The sequence below is a fragment of the Alosa alosa genome, chromosome 1, assembly GCF_017589495.1.
Source record: "Alosa alosa isolate M-15738 ecotype Scorff River chromosome 1, AALO_Geno_1.1, whole genome shotgun sequence".
NCBI classification, from domain to species: Eukaryota; Metazoa; Chordata; class Actinopteri; order Clupeiformes; family Clupeidae; genus Alosa; species Alosa alosa.
Window position 1 is genome coordinate 12,466,559 of NC_063189.1, and position 19,596 is coordinate 12,486,154.

Genomic DNA, 19,596 nt, shown 5'->3' on the forward strand with positions numbered 1-19,596 from the left:
TGCGCGGGAAATTGGCCAAATTGTATGCCATGAATCCCACCTGCTCCCCCAGTGTGTAAGAAAAATACAACTTTTAACATTTAACTGCTGTTCCTCATTTCACCATTAGGGGGCCCAAAGATTAGCTGTTTTCCTCATAATTGCAACGACCCACAACGTGCATAATAGGACAGTTGAAATTATTTAAAAAATGGGCTAGTCCTGTTCACCAAGGCCACATTTTCATTCGCTAAATAATTCTTGGAACAATCATTGAGTAGCCTATTATCTTAATTACAGTATCAACCTGATTGGAATGTGTTGATGTGTCAGTGACTTAATCTGATTATAGCCTACATAAAAGGGGAATACAAACAATGTATATATCTTTGTACCAAAGTCTGAATACCCCTAGGGTAAATTCTGGTGATTGCTGAACACATACCACCAACATCCAAAGTAAAGTCCCCTTGGAGAACAATTACTGCTTAATGTGCTCTAGGTCCTTATACCGAGACAATGCACGTTGAAGCATGTCTGAGCTTGAAATGGCAGGATGGCCTTCTGTTTGAGTTTGGAGAACTGGAATGACTCTGACAGAGAGTGTTGACAGTGTGTGCACTTTTGACACTGAAGAATAAATCTAACACTGCTAGCCCCAATTTCTGGCTCTGTTGAAAGGGAAAGATTGATGGGTGACATGGTAATAATGGATGAGCTCAATACAACAGCAGAAGAGAAAAATCCGACAGGTGATGAGAAAGGAAGGAAATTGTCAGACACAAAAGATGTGGTAGTTTCCATTCTTTGAGTGGTTAGATGGAGAAGAAAGGCTCTAAGGGCATACTCACACTGGGCCTAGTTCACTTGTACCGTGCCGGAGTAAGCCTACGGTTCTCTCCCGTTCTTGGTCTGCACTCACACTATACCATCAAACTGTACCCAGGAATGGTTGAGCTGGCGCATCTTTGCATAGGCATGATCATAAGCCCAACCGCACCATGCCCGAGTCCACCTCCTCAAGCAGACCCAGCGCGGATAAGCGTACTGTGCCCAGCTACAGTACAGTGTGATCACACTGGTCAAGCAAACCGGATTTGGGGGTCAAACATAGGCTACTCGGTTACGGTATGGATGGCATAGTGTGAGTAAAGTAAGTTGTAGGCCTATTCATAATTCTTGCCCAAAAAGTGTTTGATTCAGGTTACTCACCTTTCAGATCCATTACTGGAAAGATACTACTTCCTTTTGAATTTTATTTTATTGTATTCAGTGATAAGTGCACATTTGACACTTTGTTTATTAACGTTTGATACAGTTTAATACACATTGTAAAATATACCATTTTCCCTTCAATGAAAATACATTGTGTAGGCTAAACCATTAAGAGAGGCTATAGGCCTATGTTTAGGCTATCCCAGAGAAACAGATCGTATTAGGCCAACTGAAATTAACTCTCTCTGAAGTTAACTCTACTCCACCCCCATCAAACTGTTTGTTGTGTGAACACACACAAAGCTTTAGAGGATGTTTACACAGAGGTGGGGAATTTAGTGTTTGGCATTGCTAAGTTTTGGTGGTTGTTTGGTGCCACTATGTAGGAATTCTGTAACATTAGTTTATGTGTGCTTTCATCGTTCAGTTCCTATTAGTATTAACCCATTACGTGCTTTATGTTTCTTTATAGGCTACTTGATTGATCTGCATTTCTATATAGCTCTAAATAGTTGTTTACTAAACAGATGTCTGGCACATTAATGAAATACAACACATTATAATTTTCAAGAAACAAATTGAAAGACTATGAAATACCTCAATGATGAAAGTTATCAATGAAGCATGCAGCTACAATGCATCATAAACTAAAATCCATGTAATCTCTAAAATGGTTTTCAGGCCAACAGAACGTGGATTCTATAAGGGCTGCAATGTAATTCAAGACTTGCATGCCATAAACAGTTACCATCCATACTGCTATTCTGGGTTTCCTGTTTAAGAGACACCCTTGCCCTACCGAATATATTTAACCTTGCTCTTTGAACTTACTAAGCAACCAGAGCAAGCCTCAGCACCAGTTTCCTTAAATTGTGGCAATGAGTGTGTAGAAATTTAGGGGGCAATTTTGAGATTAAAAAGTAGGCTATTATTATGAAATAGTAAGGTTTCATCTGGGATATTTGAAAGCATTCTGCCCTCTCTGAAGTAAATTTTGCATCGGCTACTCGTTTTTTGTTGTTGATGTTTTTATTCCAATTCAGGTAGACTATATTATGACTACTTTTCTGCTACTTTAATGAATTGACATTATTTAAAAATTGGATTAATTGGGCTTGAACTGGGTTGTTTACGCCTACTGCGCCTAGGTCACGAAAGTTGACAGAGGGCCTGGCCATTGAAAAGTTTGCCCATACGCCCCTCTCCCTTTAGCCACTCCCATCCATGTTAGCCCCTAAACCGCAGCCATTGGGACTTGCCTTTTACAGCGGGTCGGCTGATCATCAAAGCATCCTTCAGGCGGAAGTAGACGTAGGGAATTTTTTTAAGTTCTTTGACTTGCGCACTAGCTGCTAGGGTGTTGTCGGATAGTTCTTTTCCTTCAAAAGTTTTTCCAATGCGGGGGTGACAAAAGTGTTGAGACCGTGGAAGTTTGCAAAAGAGAAGGAGAGGAGAGTGCGCCTTAGAGGGAATCATTAAGGCTGAGGAACCGCTCTTGTACGTGAAAATCGAGTTACACACTTTTCCGCATGATTTTATTTATTTTTCCGCGAAAACGGTAACAGGAGAGTTACCGCAGATCCCAGCAGCTGCAGGGAGAGAGGGAACTTGATTAGTTATAGAAAGTTTCAACTTCCAGTTAACACGGACTAAACCATGCGTTTTCTACGCGTTGTGATCTTATTGACTTTTTGGGCTGCATGCAGCCATTGTGCAATGGATGAATGTGTGGACGAATCCGCTCGGCCTCAACGGTGCATGCCCGAGTTCGTCAACGCCGCTTTCAATGTAACCGTGGTAGCTACCAACACTTGCGGCTCCCCTCCCGAAGAATACTGTGTACAGACCGGAGTGACAGGGGTCACGAAGTCGTGCCACATCTGCAATGCCAGGGACCCTAAGCAACATCATAGCGCTGTGTACCTCACTGATTATAACAACCAAATGGATACCACCTGGTGGCAAAGTCAAACTATGTTGGCAGGCATCCAGTATCCCAACTCCATCAATCTGACTCTTCACTTGGGTAAGAATCAATTTAGGGAATAAATGCCATTTTGCAAACCTGTAGCATATGTTTCGGACCACCTCATTCCATATTAGGTCAGCCACCTTTATGGACCAATCTTGCACTTGAATAAGCGGTTTTCCTTGTCCGGAGGCTGTCTTTCACTGTGATTGCTTTAATAGTAATTTGCTTACAGTAGTTTATGTTGTTGGATAACGCTAGGCCCAGGCTACTGCACAGAGTTTGTGTATGCTAGCTAACCTTGCCTGTCGATATTGGCAGCCTTCACACTTTTTGAACACGGCTGTGTCATGAATCTGGTGGGGCCGTCCAAAACTGTTACATGGCTCTTCGTGAATTTTGCAGCCATGTATGCTCTAGCCTTTCCAGTACTCCCCTGGCAAACGGCAGCTGACATGAACCCAGCCTATTGTTACAGCTGTTACTTTTAAAAGAACTTGGAAAAACCTTTGGCCGGTGGGAATTGTCTGGTAAAATTTAACCTGGCACGCTTTCTGAAAGTGTTTTTGGAGGACGTTTGGAATTCTAGGATAGTGCAGTCATGATTGTTCTTTTACGACGATAAGTTTATGCCCTCCGGTTACACACTTCCCTCTTTCAGTTTTTGCCAGTGCTTTTCGCAAGGAGCCGATGCAATCACTACTGCGATATCTCTTCCTAACAACTACAGATAAAATATTATTTTGTTATCTTAATAAACCTTTCTTTTGTGTTATCTTCTCAACAAGATGGCGTCAGATTCCTCTCTGTTAAAGGTAATCATAAGGTAGAGGCTGCATAGCCTACCTGCCAGATCTGGTTTCACTGGAGACCTATTATCAAGACACAAGGCATGTCAACTAGTCATGATAATACCACGTATTGACTTAAAGCAGGCACACCAGGGTCGATGCATCAAATGCCTGTTGTTAGTGGCTGTCATGTAGGCCTACTGAAAGACAATTGTCAGGTTCAGTGTGAAACTCTAAATAATGCAAGTCATTTTAGGAACACCATTAACAGGCCTTATTTTATGCACGCTCTCTTGTGTCAAGCAATTATTAGAGATAAGCTACGAGTGAGAAGGTGTAGCCTTCAACTTGCCAAATGGAGAAAGATAAAATAACTGAATTCACTAAGAGTGAAGCTGTATCATGAAAACCTTATATAAATATGTAGTACTCTTGAAAGACAAACCTATATGATATTATGAATGAAATTAAAAACAGAGAAAGTGGGTATGGTGTAATTTTCACCAGATAAGGTTTGCAAAAGAAGTGTTTAAAAGACTGTTTTTCCTTTCTTAAAGGCTTTCTCCATGCTGCATTATGCTTTAGGCTATCTGTTTTTTTTTAGTTGAGTAAATGTAAAATCTCAGTTGTTATTTTTTTGGCATTGTACTGTCTGTGCTTGCATTTTGTCATCCAGTTTCTGGCTGACCAAAGGCAAACTTTATTTTTTCTTAATTAACTTGTAAATTCTGTAAATTTATTAGTGTTAATTCGACTTATATGAAGATTTAATCAAGCCCTCCTTTGGAATCATTAAATTCAAATCCCTGAACATTGAAAGTTTCATGGCAGGCTTAGGGCTCTCTGCATGGTATGACCCCTCTGCTAGTTTCTCATTCTCACTCTGCAGGCGTGAGTTCACTGATGAAATTGTTTGCATTACACGAATCATTGAATTTCTGCCTCCCTAAGCAAAACGATACGCTGGACTTCTGGTTTAGGAAAGGAGAGCATCAGAGTGGCCAATCAGCTGAAAGCAGCTGTCGGAGGCAACAATGGTGGAGATGGTGGTTGCCCCTTTACATTAATATAGCCAGTGTCTAGATTAATTCTGCTTCTGCACAGCATTTCTGTTTAGGGTGAGACACCAATCTGCATGAGCCAAGTATTTTTGGTAGCTTCCCTCTGATTAGGCTAACTAAAAATGACCAATTTAGTAATGATTCATTTATTTGAAGTTGTGGTATTATGATGATGCCATAAAACATATTCTATCTGTGTAGCCTATAGAATTACTTTTTTTTCGAGAGAGAGAATTCAAATTCTAACTCTCTGGGTAATTTTGCAGCAATTTGAGAGATTTGTAGTTTTCTTTTAAGACTAGTCAAAACAGTTTAGGACAGTGCCCTCTAATTAGCTGTGACATTGGATAGTCATCCGCAAAAGTGGACAACCTCTTGTACATTTCCCTTATTTACAGGAAATTAGATCAGGGTGGACGTAACTCTTTAATTGGCCGTTCTGTCTAAGGAGGTGTAAAATGTCCAGGTTTTGGTCACTTGGTCAAACAAAACGACTGCTTTAACTTAATCTTTATTTTCCATGTGTCAAGCCTTTGATGAGTTTTATCTCTTTATTCTCTCTCCCTGGGCTGGTTTTAGGCAGGAAGCTGACATGTCCTGACATGACACGAACAGAGTCCTTTGGGAAAGATGAAGTAGTCTCTAGGTTAGCAAGTGGGAAGGAGGGAGGAGAGGCTAACAAGATAGATTTACATTTCTCAGTATTTATAAATGGTTGTGGACATAGTCTACACCATAACACTTTATTAGTTGCCCTCTCATGTTATCAAATATTGACGTATAGATTTATGCCTGAAGGATCCTGATATATTTTTGTATTTATTGCTCTAGCTGTCCAGCATGTCTCTGATACACCTTTGTGCTGAGCTGTTGATATTACTTGGTTAAGAATGCTCATAACACTTGTAAAATATACAATAGTGCCTCCCTGATGGCTAAGGTGAAAAAGTTACCCCGCTGTAAGACCTTGTATGAGAGACGAGAGCAAATGGAAACTGAAAATCTGATTTTTAATCTTGTTGTTGGATGTCTGTTAGTATCTGATAAACTTGTTGCACGGTGCTGTGGTGCATATACAAGATATAAGAGAAAATTCAAATTCAAACTAAGTTCAAAAATGTTGTTTTGCTAGTTACAGGATACATAACGTTGACATATTTTACACATTACTATGTAAATGTCATGACGTGTAAATCACTAACCTGTAGAATTTTGCGGATTTGGGCACTGATCAGCTAAATGGTGGTCTGTTTATATCTCAGTGTTTCTAATGGCACCATGCTTCAACCACAAGCCAATGATGAAGATAATAGTTTCGCTCTTAATGTGGTGTCTGCCTGACATTAACAGTGAGCTACATAGATTGTTTGAGGCTGTTTTGAATTGCTGTTCTGTCGGTCTGTTGTTATGTTTTGCCCTTGTTTGTTTTATCTGTTGAAAACAAAATTTGCCCTTAATACTTCACTGCTCATATTTTCGTTCATTCAGTGTCTTTCCTTGAGATCATCAAAAGTTATAACCTATTGGATAAATGTAGAAGTCTCCAGTTTGTGATATGCGGAAGGAAAAGGATTGGAGATGGGAATTTGTTCAAGCGGCTCTGAAATCCATGATTTGTTTTCAGGCGAGGAGACACAGCTGTGTTGCATATGCTGTCTACATGCCCATTCAATACAGAAGCAGGCCTTGTTTTCCCCACGTCTTTAAATGGGAAGGGAGCTGTGTACATCTGCACTTTAATCACTTAAAGCTGGACTATCTGTTGGCAATCGTGTGCATTTTTCTCGGCTATTCAAAGCAGTGTATGGTATCCTCCAAAATCACTGTCCTCAGGGGTGTCTTAAGACAACACATCTGCCGTGAACATGTGGACTGCTTGCTTGGGAACCAGCTCTCAAGCAGTGAGGTGTCTACGAGAATGTTCAGCAAACTGACCAAACAGTAACCCTAAAGTACTTGACAGAAATAAAGCCACACTTGGCCTCTGCATAGGAAGAGCTCTCCCTCTGTTTCCATCTTTCTGTGTGAATCACACTCAAGCACAAATACCCCCTCACACACACACACCCACCCACTCAGCTCTCTAAGTGGTCTTTATTTTCCCCATGTCACCATGTCCCTCTCTTTCTTTCCTCCTCTATCTGTGCTACTCTTCCTATTTCCTCTCTCTCTCGTCTCTTCCCCCTGTCTGTCTCCTCCTCCTTCAGCTCTGAGTAAGAGATGGGAAGGGGATCTTTTAGTGTGGGAAAGTGAGGAGGAGAATGTTTTGTGGGCCCAAGGGTCTCCCTGGTCCCTCTCGGGTTTTTTTTTCCCAAACTCCATCAAAGTACATGTCATTTCTGAAGAGGGACCAGCTGGTCCAAATTATACCAGTTGGAGCAAGAGAGGGAGACTGGACAAGAACGAGTCATCTGGTTATAACCTATTGTTATGTTTAAGGTGGTATGATCTCACTGTGGGAAGCTTGTGTTTATAGGACTCCTCTGTATTTATGTTGTACTCTGAGGGGTCTGATTAACCTTATTGTCTAATTACCAAATCCGAGCCAAAATGACAGCTGGTCTGTGTTTCAAATCTCCTGTGGTTTGGTTTTGGAGCATGAATTCTTACACTTGTGCCTCTCTGTGAATGTGGAGTTGGATTAACCAGTTTGTGGCTGTGGTAATTGTATGACTGGTTGGACCACCCAGAGAGGACAAAATGCAGGACTCCTTCCCAGTCTTCCTCATTTCCCTGTGATAAAGCCATTGTGAGCTGTTGATCCTTGCCGGTATGAGCGCTTTCTGGGGGGGAACCCACTTAATTGCTTTGTTGTAGTGAAGGGGAGCTGCAGTGCTGCTTCATTTGTTGGAATACAAGGACATGTTCATTTGATGGAGGAAACCCAGTGGTCACCTGGCCTGTCCCCCAATGGATAATGATGACTGCCCTTCCCCCTTCTTTGCTGTGGTGATTGTGGTTGGACTTTTGTCATAAACTCCTGAGAACAGATCATGCTGTTAGGAAGTGTTGGTGTACTCTGATATCTGGGTGTGGATGTTCAGAGTAGATGGGATTCCTTGCGAGCCATGGATTAATTTGTGTATCATGGGACCGTGAGATGTGGTAGAGTAGTGTCTGGTAGTGTCCTTCAGGGTAGTGTCTGAAAATGCACTGAAATCGTGCATTTTCTTTAGTTTTTTTTTATTTTATTTTATTTTTTTTACATTTTTCCTCCGCAAAGTTTGGGGCTACTACAGGGTAGTAGTATGCTAGTTAGTAAGAATCAGAAAGTTTGTCCTCCTGTTAGAAATTGATGGGTGCCCCATGCTACATTGAACATGTTGATGCCTATTGGCACATACATTGACAAGGATGTGGTTACAGCAAACTTGTAATTCACTTCTGTATTCTGCTTCTGTATTCTGTTCATCTAAAAATACCTGTTCTCACCACCCATACCCGTTCTCACAACCACAAAATGTTGCAGTGAAGTCAATATTTTCTCACAAGCTCAACTCAAACACAAATAGAATGTGATCTCAGTCTTTTTGAGTTTAAAGACTGAGTGTAAGCTTAGTTCCAAGGCACGGCTATACGTTTGTGCAGAGTTTTGTGCACAATTTCCATCACCAGGATGCCAAAGCAGAGTGACGACAAAATGCTTGCGCTATTTACTTCCAGTAAAGATACCCATTTTCGTTAGTATGTTTGCACCCTGGGAATACAACTACTGCTTACATTACCAGCAACGATTTTTTAAGTTAGGTACTGTAGCTATCTCTATTGACGAGAAGAAAAGGGGCCCAGAAATCTATAGTTGAAACACACAATTTTTTACTGTAGATTCCCGCAATGGAGAGTGATGACTTCAAACACTGATTAAATGTACAGTACACTAGCAGACATGCCTGCAGCAGCAAAACTGGAATACATTCTAGAGACAAATGCACACATATGTATCCATGTTGAATAAACGCAGATGTTTTGAAGTATGCTTATGCCTACGTCAACTTCAAAATGTCTTTGTTCTTGCAACATCGATGCATACATGTGCATTTGTGGGAACCTCTTGAGTAATGTTTTTCGAGACTCTTTCTCTAAACTTATCCCTCTGGTTACGCTCAATTAGTTGCTCTTATCTTGTTTGCCTTCAGCCCTCCTAATAGCAAAGTATCCGTGATTGGGCATTCAAACCTCTCTTTATCCCGAGGGCATATAATTTGGTACTGGTGAATACTGGTGAAGTGGCAATGGATGAGTGTTCATTTCCATTTTTACCACAACACTCAGGAATCGCACACCATAGTCAGACCTCTACATCTTTCTTTGAGTGAGTGAGGGGGAGCCTGACCTTTTGATTTTTAAATGTCATGCCATTTGAATTAACAGTTTAACCAACTTTGGCCATTAGATTTAGCAGCACAAACATTAAGGTTCAAAAGGGGTCTCCTCCTGAAGTATCCTAGGTTTCTTCTTATGAGTGAGACTGGGTCAATTATCATGTGCCGTTCTTTTAGCTAGGGCAAGTTTTGTCCTTTGTAGTCTGTACGCTTCATTAAACTACACTTCAGATGTTATACAGTATAATTTACTTGTATCTCTGTTTTCAAGGTGTTGTCTTAAAGCGTATCTAATATCAAGACTGTTTCTTTTTTCCAACAAACTCTTCAAAGGCTTCAAAGACTAGTTTAGAAGTGTAAAAAGGACACCCTTTATCCACCCCTCTCTTGCAGCCTTTGGCCAAATACAGCTGTTCCCACATGTAAACAAATTTTCGCATGACACCACAGTAAAAAATGTGATGACCTCACAGTGGGACATCGTCTACAGTTGGATCTCTCCCTTGATTGGTCTGAAGTGTCTGTCATCTGTGTTTAAATAAGGAATTCATAAAAATCAATCGAAAAGGTCATACCCTATTTTGTTTTAATCACAGCCCCTGCTCTCACATGACTTTTTGTTTTAATTTTGGTTTCATTATTAATAGAATAAGTGTTTTTATACAGTTTACTGTCTTGAAATGATAGTTAGAAGTTAGATGGTAAAAAACCTTCCCAGTGGGGCGTAGGTGCAGGGGTCTGTCCAAATGTGCTGTGCATTAGTGACTGAAAGGCATGCTGCTTTAAGGCACGATCATGTTCTTAAAATGGCAGTGGTGTGCTTTTTACCCCTCTGGAGCATGGACAACATAGAAGATCAGGTCTTTTTTTTTTTCCAATTGGATACCAATGGAGTTTCAGACTGTATGAACAAACTCTCCACATGATGATTTTCCTTTGTTATTATGAAGTGAAGTGGTAAAATAACATAGTATCCGATCTTGGCCCAGTTTAGCCTTTTTTATTTGGAAGACTACAGAGAAACAAACCCTCATAAATTATTATTTTTAGTGAAATAAGTACTGAATGATATTTGGCTTCTATAAACTGTTTTGTCGAGACTTGCATGACTGTATCCCCAACCCCCCAAGCCCAAATAGCGGTCCTATCTTTGTAGAGTTGTCTCATTGTTATACTGTTAATGGCATAATCAAGATTTGTTTTTGAAAGATCCCTTCCTCCATGTATTTGCTTTGGGAAGTGTGATGTCAGACAGACGACACAACTAAATGTACCACACAGCATGATCTCTTCATAGCAGTTCAGGATAGTGGCTACTATTTTCAGAGAGTCACTGGCTCACCCTTGTACAGTATGTCAAGATACATAGGTTATAGAATAGACTCTTGCCAAGTGCCAACTAGTGTGATGCACGCCTGGTGTTGGCTCAAAAACACTTTAGATTTAGCTCCATGTCCAGCTCCTTTCAAATTATGTCCATTGTAGCCTAACGATTGCCATGGTATTAAGTGTGCAGATTGTGACTTCATGTATAACATATGACAGTCTTTGTCACTACCAGTGTGAAATCAGAAGGGCTGTGCAAAAATCTAAAAAAAGAAAACGATGATTTAAGAAATCAGATTCAGTATGATCTGTAACATTTCTGTAGCAAACTTAACATGGTCAACATGCATTTTCTTTTCCGGTTCTTAGTTATGGCAATTATATGCAATGCTCATTACCCCAATGTCACATTGAACATGTCTGTTGGATCATATCTTTAAATGGATGTGCTTACAGCAAGCTGGTTAGGTCACTTTTGTATTAATTGCAGATAAAAATACCTGTTCTCACCATATGACACTATAATACTTGAACTTGCATTACAAAATATTACAGTGAAGTCGATATTTTCTCACAAGTTCAACATAGAGAAAGAAATAACACAAGTTCCACATGTAATTGCACATTTAAAAGGACACCAGGCAACGTTTTTGTGTTAATTACTCATCTTCGTAAGTCGGTATATGGTTAAATGACTCATTACATGGCGAATGAAGAGACTCTCGCCGGCCCTTACTGCCTGTAGGAAGAATATCCCGCTTGCAAGTTCAGTGTATCGTACCCGCCGACCGAAGCAGGGTCAGTTTACATCCTGCATCCACAGCACAGAGGCAGGCTAAAGAAACGCTAGCGATTGTTGCAAACGTGTGTATAATGGCAGAGCCGGCGAAGAAGCAGCGAAACCCCTTGATGGAGGATAAAGAAAAGGAAAAGAGCTTCAGACCGAGCGAGGGGGAGTTTCGCAGAGAAAAAGCATCAGGCTTGCCTGGTGTCCCTTTAATATATCAAAATCACAGGTCATGTAGAGTTTCAAAAGGGGGTGAAATAACACATGAAACTCGATTGTCTTGCATGGTATTTATTGCAGCCAAGGGAAAATCATTACAACTATGATCCTCGGGTCAGTATTATTTTGAAATGTGTGGCAAATATGTTTATATTACAGAGACTTGATGCAAAGTGGAAGGAAGTCTAGTTATTAAATATTGGGATGCGGCCCAGATTTACTGGCTATTTGTCAAGTAAACACATTGTTTGTCCACTGCCCTTCCCGTGTTTTATTGGAGTCTAGTTTTATTTATTGAATTTTGCAAGGGTCACTTCATTTTTCCGGTCCAGAGAAACAATCGGGCTCTGGCTGTAATCGTATTCCTAACGTCCTTTGACGGTTCTAGCTAAACATGATCTCTTCCTGTGGAACAACAAAGCAAATTCTTCACTTTGTTGTGACATTCCTTCTTTTCTGCAAAGGTGACTGTAGAGTATCATTACTGATCAGACCATGCAGGTAGAGACCCCTAACTATGTTAGATGTACTTTAATAAAACGCAAATTGGCAAAAAGGAAAACAAAAATGTTGTATATTGATATTTATCATGGTTGGATATAGGGCGTTGAAGTCTAGATGTTCAGTCAAACAGGTAAAGTATTTTATAATTTGCCCTGCTCTGGTGAATTCACTCTTGAGAGTATTTTTGTTGTTCCTACATGGCTTCTAGCTTTTGTTGCTTCAGTAGGTCAGAATCTTTCATTTAATTTAAAGGGCCATGCCATAGCAGGTTTCTTTTTCCTGCATAGAGACTTGTGAGGCAGCCCCCTCGATCAAATTGCATTGTCATTTTGTCAATGCTGTCCCCAAACGTTTGCTTTATTTCGCCCAGGAAAAACCCTGCATAGAAAAAACGTATACCGAAAATGGATTTCCTGCTCTAATCTTTGTTAGACAGTCTGGAGGCTGAAATAGCAGAGAATGTTAGCCCAACCCTCATCTCCGTGTTCATATGCGTATAACTCTTCCTGTCATGATGCTGGTCAGTTGGGTGTTCATCTCTGTTCAGGAACAAACTGATAATGCCTTCCGCTGCAAAGGGAAACTGTTATTGCTTGCTTTTCTTAGTGTGCATTCAAGTTGAGTGTAGTTTGGTTGAATCTGCCTATTGCTATCTGTAGGAAAGAAACCGATGTTGGCAGAGTTGGTAACCTGGTTTAACAAAGCAAGTATAAGCCAAACCTCAGGTCGACTAGAAGTACTTCTCTTTTTTTTCTTTCTTTTTTTGGAACATCTCAGGGACACTATTTTGGATGACATTATTGATAAGAAGTGGCCTATCTTTTAAACAGCTTCCTGTTGTTATTAGAGGAATCCTGTTTTGACTTTGATTTTCAGGATGGTAAAATCCTGGTAAAATGATCAGTTTAGTGTAATCATTCGATTAGAAGCTTTTTTGTGAAGGCAGATTTAGGAAGGATTTGCCTATCTCCATTATCAGTTCATGGTGAAGGCTTGGGCTTGAACAACGTAAGTCCGTCAAGGATTTTTAAAACACAAAGACTTTGCCAGGACCTTATTAAAGCAAAAAAATGTAGGAATGTCTTCAGTGGCGTCTCCTAAGTCCTTTGAATAGAAACTCGTCGCATGCCGTGGCCTCTGTGAGACAACGTCAGGGTCCTATCTTTAGATCTGAGGCATGGCCCACTGCCCCCCACACACACACACACCCCTCCAACCTATCCCCACACCCCTCCAACCTGTCCCCCACTCCAATCTCTTGCCCACCCTCCCCAAGTTCTACAACCTCACAAAACCCCTTTGTATTTTTTTCTTTACATGGGGGAGGGGTTATTCAGTCACTGGATTAGTCTTTTTGTTTGTCATTCCTACTAGTTCAACTATAGACCCCCCCCCCCCCATTTCTCCTGTCTCTATCCTCTCTTTACTTTTTCACTTTAGAGCAACAATCTTTTTTTTTTTCTCTCGTTTTTCCTCTTCTCTTCTCTTCTCGCCTGCTCCCAACCCCTTGCATGCAGAGCTGTTAGGTTATTCCTGTTGATGGACGCTGTGCTCCTCTTGATTTGCCCTCTACAGGCTCAGTAGAAGAGCTTAAACACAGCCTATGTTTGCTGTCTATTCATCAGTGTTTACTTTGAAGTCAAAACTTAACATTCTTGCTGTTGTACGCTAATTGAAAGGCCAGTGACAGGTTGAGGCAGGTGGGGGGTTGGGTGGCTGAGGTCTGGGAGCCTGGAGACTCACCTATTCGCACAGGGACTCCCTTGTCACCAGGTTGCTGCTCACAGAGCTCTCCACCCCAATATCCCCTGTGCAGGAATGGGGGAATGTGTTCAGTGTGGGGTCATTTGGGAACATACCTGTGGAGATGCCTACTCTCCCTAAAACTGGTGAGCTGTGAAAACCAAAGTTTTGACTGCGAGAGAGGTGACTGTGTGCCCTCCTGAATCCTCTACCCTTCCTGTGAATTTCTCTTCCTGTTGGGACTGTGGCTTTTTGGCCACACAGGCCCACCTTGAGAAGGAATGATCCTTAAGACGAACAGCTGACCTCAGTGTGACCCGTAAGATTTCATTAGCCAGCGCCCTGCTCGTCTGATACATGTCTAAACAGGCCGCGGCTCCTCCACGCACGGTGCCCCCAATTTTCTGTGTTTAATGGCTCGCAACTAACTCAAGACCCCTCTTAACGCTCCTTGTGTCCCCCCACCCCTCAAGCTGTGATTAGGGTATTTACAGTCCTATTTACTCAATTTCTCTCTTTGTTTTTCTTAAGCCCAGAAATGTTGAGGCTATTATGTAGACCCCTGCTAATGTTCTGTGAGTGTGGTCTTTGTGTAGCCTAAGGATTTGTTCAACATCTAGTCTCCATTTCAAAAAGCCCCAATGTACATATTTTTCCCTGTGATGTATTTCTTACAACACTTGTCATTATGACCTCTGTGATGGAAGCAAACTTCCTGAGGTTGCTGAACAGAAGCCTTAATTGCATGGCAGGGTTTGTGCAGAGTTTATGGGATTCCTGCAGCATGCCTCCCTGAGTACACTCTGCTCTTTGAGGCCGGAAATTTAAACTGATACTCAGGAGTAAACTGCAGTTATGCTGAGGGAAACCTGCCAACTCCGCTTCCTCTTGGACCTGACCTTACAAGCCGGGCAGGAAACGTCAAAGTGAACAGGGGCTGTAACGTAGATGGCAAATTGACGCTTGTGGAAAAAAATTGTCAACTCTCAGCCTCACATGCTCATTTGTTGGTATAAAGAGATGTGTGGGCATGGTTGATCCCTAAACCATGACAAGACAATTTCTTTGTGTGCCCTATGTTAAGTTTGTATTCACCTCTCTGTGATATCTTTAATTAAACGTGACAAAGTGTATGACTCCGCTTTGTCAAAAGACACAGTTATAGATCAGTTAGATACAGTTATAGTGCAGTTATATACAGTTTGTGCATGCCCATGTGACTGATATTGGCATCAATGTGTCCATCACATTTCAGGATGAGCAGTAGACAGTAGGCATTGTTCTTTATAGAGAACTGACATCTGGATGAAGCACTCACTCCCATTCTATTGTGCCTCTGGCAGTGCAGGAAGTCACTCAAAGTGAAGTAATCAGCCATATTCTATATACAAAATGAAAAGGAAGTGTAGCTAGCTTGGCCCCAACAACTGTAATTACTACTCTTTATGTTGCAGTCGAGTCGCATTGCATGGAGACTCAAGGTGGTAGGCACTGTATTATTATCTATTTGCCCTTTAGCCGTTATGAATCATGCTGTAGTCTGTGCATAAATTTCTCTCGCTGCCCACTCCAAGATCAGTTTTAGCCAAAGCAGCTGTCCATAGGCCTTCTTTCCATTTATTTATTCTGAGCTGTATTTAACTTTGGCTGAGCAACAACCTCTTGTGGGTTAAGTGATGTTCTTTCTTTTTCTGTCTAGTGAGTGAATTGTCTTGTGGGGTCCATGTGCACACTGTTCCAGGCAGCTACATACGCAGCTTCATACTAATAAGCAAGCGTTGCATACTTTTCTAAGCTTCAAGTAAGCTCACTTAACTCGGACCTTGTCATCGTTATTGCTATCTGCTACATGAAGTAGTCCTCTGAAAAAACTCATTGAAATGATTGTGTGTGTGTGTGTGTGTGTGTGTGGTGTGTATACATAGCATATCTTGTTTGTGCTGTGAAAGCTGCTGATGGTGAGTCAGTATGCAGTTGGGCTGGGCTCTGGTGGTGTATCCCGCAAGTAGAATCACAAATGCCTGGGTCGTTCACCAGTGAACTAAGAATTACATTGAAAATCTAAACATTTTTCAGACACTTCATAGTTTGAAAGAGTGTTTATTTCAAAGTGTCCTGGATATGAAATTGATATTGTAACATCAAAGTATTAAATTGGTTAACACAAGGTTCACAAGTGCATTGACAAAATGTTCTACATGTACCCTTTATGTACAATCTATTGCGGCTTAGTGTTTCATCCCTTCAAAATATAAATACTATCTCCTAGCTGCTTCTGTCAAGCATATGCAGGTTTAGACTAAACAAAACACAATTCAAAAGCTCCCTAGATATTAATCTTACCCGCTCAAAAGTCAACAAGTTCAACGGCAATAAAAGTACAGCTTTGGGCTGGGGGTTTCGCTTTTGATTTGTCTATTAGAATAAAACGTTTTCTTTATGGCTCTTATCTTTCTACGACTGCAGGTTGTATGGGCAGTATCTCTTTTGTCTTTTGAAAGCTGCTATCACCAGAGTCAGCAATTTGTTGTTTGGTTGCCCTACTTTGCAGCAAATCCTTAAACCAGCATAGAATGTTGCAGAAGAACGTTAACGAAATACTTCTTTTCCCCTCTTACACTAAGGAGGCGTCTACTGTCCAGAACCCTTATTGGGGCCTCTTTACTCTTCTGTCATTTCACACTTTGTTGATTGTTTTCTGAAGCCTCTTGATTGCTGTTATCTTCTGTCGCAATAAGCCATTAAATCAGTTCATACTGCCTGATGAGCTTGTTCTATCTTAGAACACTGGCGCATACCGGGTGATCTGATTCAATCCCCCCCCCCCCATCCAAAATTCCCCCCCATCCGAAATAATGTCTTGAGGGCTTGTTGTACAACAAAATAGCATTTTGCTCAGCGTGCGTCTCAGTAATCAGTGTCCTCACTACCCCACCTGTCCTGGGATGACCAAATGTGTAGTCGTTAGGGACTTCCAGACGCCGACTTGTGGGGGAAAAAATGGGTTGACCGAGTGGACTGAGAGCATCCCCTGACCCCTTCTGCAAGTGCGGAGGAAGTACATTCTCACTCCGCGGGAGGCCTTGAGATCTGTATCCCCCTGCTCCTCCTCTTTGTCTCACACTAGAGATGTTGACTTGCCTTACATTCAGGAAATGATTAAATGCCCGAGGGAGAGGACTTTCCTTATTATAGAGACGGCAAATGTGCGTCTGTGGAACATCGACAGAGAAAGACATGGTAGGGGAGGGGGGGTGCATTACTAGGACATGCAGATGCTTGCAGTGTAATTTTACCCTGTTTTGAGTAAGGAATGATCTTCTTGTGGTCGGAGGGGGGTGCAGGGAAGGGGCTGAAAGGGTTGTCTGCAGTAAGAGTAGTAAACAGATAATTATGGAGATTGTGGCTGACATGGAAACTGATTTACACACCACCACCCGGGCTGAAACTCTGAAAGTTTGGTCCCTTTTTTTGGGGTTCCTTTGGTTGCTTCAGTGGTGCTTCATAGGCTCCCTCAACAAATCCCTCACAAACATCCATTATGACAGGTGGATTTTTTTTTTTTTTTTATGGTTACCTCACCTATATTGCCACATAACAGCAGTTTTCTTTTTTTTTATCATAGATGTTTAAACAGGCATTAGTGTTCAAGTTCATTAGTAGGCCTATTCCAGATCATTTGTGTCTGCAGCCATATGTAAGACCTTGTGTTAAACTCTTACAAAGCCAATGTTTCAACTGTTATAATAGCTATTTTTTTTACATTTCAACATTTTCAAGACTGTATACATTATTCACATAATAATAGCTGTTGCTGTGAATGATGTGAAATAACTGTACAATTAAGCTTTCAATAATGCCCTTTGTCATTGACCAAAATGAAATCCTACAAATTATGAGGTTTAAAAAAGGATGTAATGCATAAGCCTGGGCTTAGCCTGCATGTCCACCCAGCCCAAAGACACCGATATGAGCCTGGTGCAAGGGGTCCTTAAAATACAGCCCCCATCCTGCAGGTCCAAGTATGCTATTTGAGGAGGTGGCCCGGACATCAAGCTTTGGCACCACTACTGTAACTGTTTATGCAGCTGTTCCATGTCTAGCATCCGTGTTAAATCATGCGTACATGGCTGCGCTGACTAGAGAAGAAATATCCTTTACACAATACATTGTTTATTAGTCATGCTTCATAATGTATTTAACCATAATTATTCTCATGTGGAACTTAGTCTTCCACCAAAGTTAGCTGGGAACTGTTCACTGTGTTCTAAATACATTCTGGCAGTAGGGTTTCGTATCTGACACTAGCAAGCCAGATAACGTTAGCAAATAAGATACAACCTTTAGATGTGTTTTAGGATTTACCGTAACTTGGTTTACCATTAACTCTGCACTACAGATGTTCTGGCCTGTTGGCAACCCATGAGCCGTTGAGGTTAATTGATTTTTTTTTTCTTATTAAGAAATAAAATAATAGCCTGGCAACCTTCTGCTCAGTTAGTCAGAAAAGTGTTACTTTAGTAAGAAAAGTTCAGATGATTCCTGGTTTATGTATTTTTTATGTACATGTAGTTGTCTATTTTAGATGGCCTACAGTAAAGTTAAAAAGTTATAAGTTTCAAATCGGACTATGATTATGTGTATGATGCCAATGTCCTAAGGCTGTCTACCTCTCAACACGCCACCAGCATGCATGTTGTTACTCAGAGCAGAAAAGCCCATTGTTATGACTAGTCAACCACAAAGACTTGTCTGTGAATTACCTCTGATGTGGTTCCTTGAAGACTAGAATGTGTGACCAGCGTTGTGAGTATGTCTGGTCTTTTGTGTGGTATACTGAATGCCAGTGCCCCGAAGCATCCCTTTCATGCTGTCTCAACCTTTTGCGAGAAGGTTTCTTCAAGAGAGCTTGTGTTAAACTCTGCTATGCATTGTATTGCCTTTGTGGCTAATTATTGGCAATGTTACTGGTACCAGTCCCTTGCTCATTGACCTGTGACAAACATTTTAAGTTGCAGAAACCCATCAGTCGTCAACCATGAAATATTTCCCAGCTAACCTCTCCACTCCCCTGAGTTCTTGCTTAACCCTCACCTCCCTCTTAAGGCCAGCAAGTGAACCATACATCATGGCCACTCCTCTGGAATTCCAGTGGTACTGTAAGGCCTTCATAAAATAGGAGACATCCTATTAGGATAGGAGACATCTCTCAGATTGACTTGTGCTTTTTCAAATATGAAGCTTCTCTGTTAGCTTCAAGATAAATGCGAGTTGATCATGAATAGTGGCCATTGAGACCAGAGGTTGACTATTTGCCATTTGTTGTGGTGTGTTCTGTGTGGACATGCTTTGTGTCAATATCAGCTAGTGTAAAAAGAGCAGGTGGTTTAGCATAGCTGCAGGGGGGGGATCCTTCACAGACAGACAGGCAGGAACACACAGTGCTATCTGACCTGGCCGGTTGTCCCACTTACTTCCTTTGTCTCTGAACTAAATCCTTGGGTGGTCTCTTATGGGCCTGTTTTACTGCCTGTTTTGTCGTTACTTTTCCCACATTGTAACATCTATTTGTAAGAGAGGTGTAGGATGGGTAGCCAAATAGGGTCATTAAATAGTCTTGTGTTTGGCAACCCACACAAGTCAAGCCTTGATGAGGGTGGTACAATACTCGTAGCTGAAA

The 19,596-nt window shown here is 41.3% G+C and overlaps 1 protein-coding gene across 1 annotated transcript in view; it reads left to right on the top strand.

The window, feature by feature from the left end:
- Positions 1-2,522: 2,522 nt before the first annotated feature.
- lamc1 (laminin, gamma 1) overlaps positions 2,523-19,596 on the top strand; it is a 48,052-nt gene continuing 30,978 nt past the window's right edge. The window contains exon 1 of the mRNA XM_048248917.1: positions 2,523-3,220. Coding sequence (XP_048104874.1) covers positions 2,851-3,220 — 370 coding nt within the window. The 5' untranslated portion in view covers positions 2,523-2,850. The remainder of the gene's footprint in view (positions 3,221-19,596) is intronic.